At 60.5% G+C, this 4,583-nt stretch overlaps 1 protein-coding gene across 1 annotated transcript in view; it reads left to right on the top strand.

The window, feature by feature from the left end:
* The window catches only part of LOC115296406 (tripartite motif-containing protein 26-like), a 24,590-nt gene extending 20,013 nt beyond the window's left edge, over window positions 1–4,577 (top strand). The window contains 4 exon segments of the mRNA XM_029944871.1: window positions 1,766–1,788; window positions 2,219–2,334; window positions 3,290–3,322; window positions 3,702–4,577. Of these exon segments, the coding sequence (XP_029800731.1) occupies window positions 1,766–1,788; window positions 2,219–2,334; window positions 3,290–3,322; window positions 3,702–4,384 (855 nt within the window). The 3' untranslated portion in view covers window positions 4,385–4,577.
* Window positions 4,578–4,583: the final 6 nt, after the last annotated feature.

The following is a 4,583-nucleotide window of genomic DNA, read 5'->3' as shown; positions in this document are numbered from 1 at the left end:
ATGTGAGCAGAATAACCCTTACCTGCCCCACGTATTCCAGCAGTCATGGAGTATAATATGACGTGACTGGCATGCTGTCATCTTACACTTCAAAAAGCCGATTTTCTACCAAAAAAAGTTTAAGAAATTTAGAAAGTGCTGTGCAAATGGCAGGGAAGGTCATCGCTCTTTCCATTAGTCCTGCTGTCCTCAACTCTACCTTACACAAGTCTGCCTGCTAGCCAGTCCCTGGCAGATGCCTTTCAGTGGGGGCTGATTCCTGTGGTTCCGGAGCAGAGGCGGCCTGAGTGGGGAGCTGGGTACGAGCTGAATGGCAGCTTCTCTCGGGGACCTGAGGGACTGGGGGAGATGGGCAGCTGGGGAAGGAGACCAAGATGGGCGAGGTTTATTTCTGGGACTGTGGAATTACCCCAGGGAAAAAGTGAGAGCAGGCAGAGAGCCTCTGGAGCACCTCCTGGGGGAGGCAGCTTAGATGTGTCAGGAGGTCTTGACTGAAATGACCCTGTGACTCCCTGCTCCTGAACCTCTCTGAGTAGCCATGCCTCCCTGGTCAGGGCTCAGCAGCCTCTGAAGGGGTGTGCTTGACTTCCCACCCCCCTCCCCAACTCAGGAAGAGGCCTGGGATGGACTTGGGTTTCATGGAGTGTGAATGGGCCTGTGTGTTAGCCATGGAGCCACCAAGGTCTCCTCCAGGAAAACGCGGTCTGTTCGAGCCATGGCCTCAGGGAGAGACAGTAGGCAGGCCCTCCAGGTGCATAAAGCGTTGGCCCTGGCCGGCCTCTGCACTGCTAGGGATTCCGCCCCCCAAATCTGGACCCACTGCCCTGTGCCCACGTGCTGGCACACTGCCGGACACATGGGCGCAGATTCGTGGCCCCTCTGAGCTGGCCGAGGTTCACGTGTCTGGAGGTACAGATTAGAAGGATTTGTGGACACTCACAGCTGGTCTCTGGATGAGCACTTCGAGGACGGGGCCTGGTCTCCCCGGCCTGCTGTCAGTGACCCCTGTCTGTGTCCCCCACCCCCTGTGTCACCCCCTCTGCCCCAGCCCTGTAGGACCCTGGCATTAGGGCAGCTGCAATGTCAAACCCCAGCATCCTGGCTCAGAGAGAACACTTTCCCTTCTTCCAGGAACGGGGCGGCCAACCTGAGGTTATCCGGAGGCTGGAAACCTCTACCTGCTGGTAGCACCTACTTCAAGGAGTGTGGGCCTCACCTAGGACAGGACCCCCAAATTCCCTCACTGCTTCCTTTCACATCCCATTGGCTGCACTCGGTCACCTGACCGGGCCTACCCACAAAGGCATCTGGGAAACATAGTCCTTTGCTGGGTGGCTGTCTGCCCACTGTGACCCCAGGACTTCTGCTCTTCAGAGGAAGAAGGGGAGGGGTCCCCTGGGTGGCTCAGTCAGTTTAGTGTCCAAGTTCAGCTCAGGTCATGATCTCGAGGTCTGTGAATTCGAGCCCAGCATTGGGCTCTGTACTGATGGCTCAGTCTGGAGCCTGCTTTGGATTCTGTGTCCGCTTTTCTCTCTGCCCCTCCTCTGCTTGTGTTCCGTCTCGCTTAAAAATAAATAAACATTTAAAAAATTAAAGAAACAGAAAACAAAGGTAGGAGGGTTGGAGGGCCCACACACCACTGGGTGCCAGCGCCATGGGGAAGGGACTGTGCGTGGGCGCCCTGGTTCCTAGCAGCGCCCTGTGACCTGTGGCCTATGGGTGAGGTCTGATCTGACTCCCCTGATGCTGTGCTTTCTCCTTCCAGGACAGCAGGGACTTCTTGAACAGGTAAGAGAGCTCCCTGTGTCCTCACCCCCGGGCCCCCTGCCTGGCTCCTTCTGCTGACCTGACCTGTTTGAATTGATGTTGCCTGCTTCCCATTGCTCCTCCCGCCACCTTCCCTGCTGGGGAGCAAGAGCACATCCTGGAGAAGTGCAGGCTTGGGCTCTGTGTGCCACCAGCTGTGCTGGGTGGAGACAGGACAGGTGACAGGGACCTGGGGGTGGGATGGGGGCGTGGGGTGCGGCCCAGAGCACAGCAGCACCCGTGTCCTGTCTGCAGGAGGTCTCGAGTCCTGGCTCGCTGCAGGCGGTTCCCTCTGCCTCTGAGCCCCTGGTTTCCTGTCACTGAGTGAGGGTGGTCACACCTGTCCTTCCCACCTCATAACTGTTGTGTGCATTGGGACCTAAGTAACAGGGTCCCCGTGTCATTTCCCCAGGTATCCACGGAAGAAGTTCTGGATTGGGAAACCCATTGCTCGAGTGGCGAAGAAAAAGACGGGAGAATTCTCTGACAAAGTGCTGTCTCTGCAGCGAGGACTAAGAGAGTTCCAAGGTGAGGGCCAGGGTGGGGGTCCGGCTGGGGTGTGGGGGGCACAAGGGGTGCGACTCAGGCGGGGGTGGGGCACTGGGGTGGGGCGTCAGGAGCTGGGCTTCACACTGTGGTGGGGGGTCAGGAGCCAGGCAGGGAGGGCAATGGGGTGGGGGGTCAGGAGCCAGGCAGGGAAGGGTGTTGTGTGGGCGCTGGGAGCTGGGCTGGGCATTGGAATGGGGAGTCAGAGTCCGACAGGATGTGCATTGGAGTTGGGGGTTGGGAGTTGGGCAGTAGGGGATATATGGGGGCGGTTCAGAAGCTGGGCTGGGAGGGCACTGAATTGGGAATCTGCAGCCAGGCAGTGGGCGGCATTGGGGTTAGGAGTCTAGAGATGGTCAGGAGAAGGCATTAGGGTGGGGAGTTGGGTCAGGGCTGGGTGGATATTGGGATGGGGGGTCAGGACCAGGCAGGAAGGGCACTGAGGAAGGGGGTGTGGAGCCGGGCAAGGAGGAAACAGCGGTGAAGGGTCAAGAGCGAGGGAGGGAGGGCATTGGGGTGGGGGGTCAGGAGCCAGGCAGGGAGGACACTGGGGTGGGGGGTCAGGAGCCAGGAATTGGGGGCACTGGGAAAGGAGGTCTGGAGCCAGGCAGTGGGGGGCATTGGGGTGGGGGGTCAGGACCAGGCAGGGAGGGCATTGGGGTGGAAGCCAGGGGCCAGGAAGTGGGGGGCACTGGGGTGGGAGCCAGGGGTCAGGGGTCACGGCTCCAGTTGAGAGTGGGGGCTCTGTTTGGAGGAGTAGAACCAGCTCCTTGCTGTCATCTCTTTCAGCCTTGCTCCTGGGTCTGCTGGTTATTTTCTCTTTTCTTCGTGGGGTCTCAGGGATGGAGGCTTGTCAGGAAGTTGCTCCTGTCCAAGTGGGACACAGGCCCGTAAGTGTGTGGGACTCGAGGGTCACTACTGTCTTTTTCCTCCCCAGGGAAGCTGCTTAGAGACTTGGAATACAAGACAGGTGAGTGTCCCTAGCGCTGTTTCCAGTTCCCCTCCTGTAAAGAAATAGAATGCCCTCCCCCTAGAGACGCACCCTGTTCCCTATGGTCCCTGGTCCCTCCCTTGTGCAGCGAGATGTCCCAGCTGCTGGTCTGTAGCCCCCACATTGTGTCTGTCATGGGCACAGAGGCCCATACTTATTGTTGGACCCTGCTCTGCACGACATAACTGGCCAGAGGCGGTCTGTGCCCCAGGCCCTGCTGCCAGGTCATTCACTGCATGCCCCTGAGGGGCCCTGTCCACGGGGAGTGAGCTGGGATTGCCCCCCCGCGCTGGGCTTATTCAGAGGGGCAGCCCTGGAGACGGGCCCACCAGTGACACCTGGTTCGCTGTCCCCACAGTGAGTGTCACCTTGGACCCGCAGTCGGCCAGCGGGTACCTGCAGCTGTCAGAGGACTGGAAGTGTGTGACGTACAGCGGCCTGTACCAGAGCACTTACCTGCACCCGCAGCAGTTTGACTGTGAGCCCGGTGTGCTGGGCAGTAAGGGCTTCACCTGGGGCAAGGTGTACTGGGAGGTGGAGGTGGACAGGGAGGGCTGGTCCGAGGAGGAGGAAGAGGAGGAGGAGGAGGAAGAAGGGGAGGAAGAAGAAGAGGAGGAGGAGGCGGGCTACCGGGACGGATACGAAGACTGGGAGACAGATGAAGAAGAGGAGTCTTTGGGGGAGGAGGAGGAAGAGGAGGACGAAGAGGAGGAGGAGGTCCTGGAAAGCTGCCTGGTGGGGGTGGCCAGAGACTCGGTGAAGAGGAAGGGAGACGTCTCCCTGCGGCCCGAGGACGGGGTTTGGGCCCTGCGCCTCTCCTCTGCGGGCATCTGGGCCAACACTGACCCCGAGGCTGAGCTCTTCCCAGCGCTGCGGCCGCGGAGGGTGGGCATCGCCCTGGACTACGAAGGGGGCACCGTGACCTTCACCAATGCCGAGTCACAGGAGCTCATCTACACGTTCACGGCCACCTTCACCCGGCGCCTGGTGCCCTTCCTGTGGCTCAAGTGGCCCGGGACACGCCTCATGCTGAGACCCTGAGCCCTGAGCCTGCCAGCCCGAGACCCCCAACGCCCCCCAACGTCCCCTGCTCTGGGAGCCCTGGACTGTGCTGGGAGACGGTGTCTGGCAGTTGCACCTGGAGCAGGTGGGCCCCTGCCCCCCGTGGCCATGACCCTGGAGGCTCACTCAGTGCTGCTGCTGCGCCGGACAGCTGTAGTCGGCTCTTCCCCCAGCCCCC

This window comes from Suricata suricatta, chromosome 7 (genome assembly GCF_006229205.1).
Source record: "Suricata suricatta isolate VVHF042 chromosome 7, meerkat_22Aug2017_6uvM2_HiC, whole genome shotgun sequence".
In the NCBI taxonomy this organism is placed as follows: domain Eukaryota; kingdom Metazoa; phylum Chordata; class Mammalia; order Carnivora; family Herpestidae; genus Suricata; species Suricata suricatta.
The sequence above is the reverse complement of the archived record's forward strand: the minus strand, read 5'-3'. Positions and strand labels throughout refer to the sequence as shown.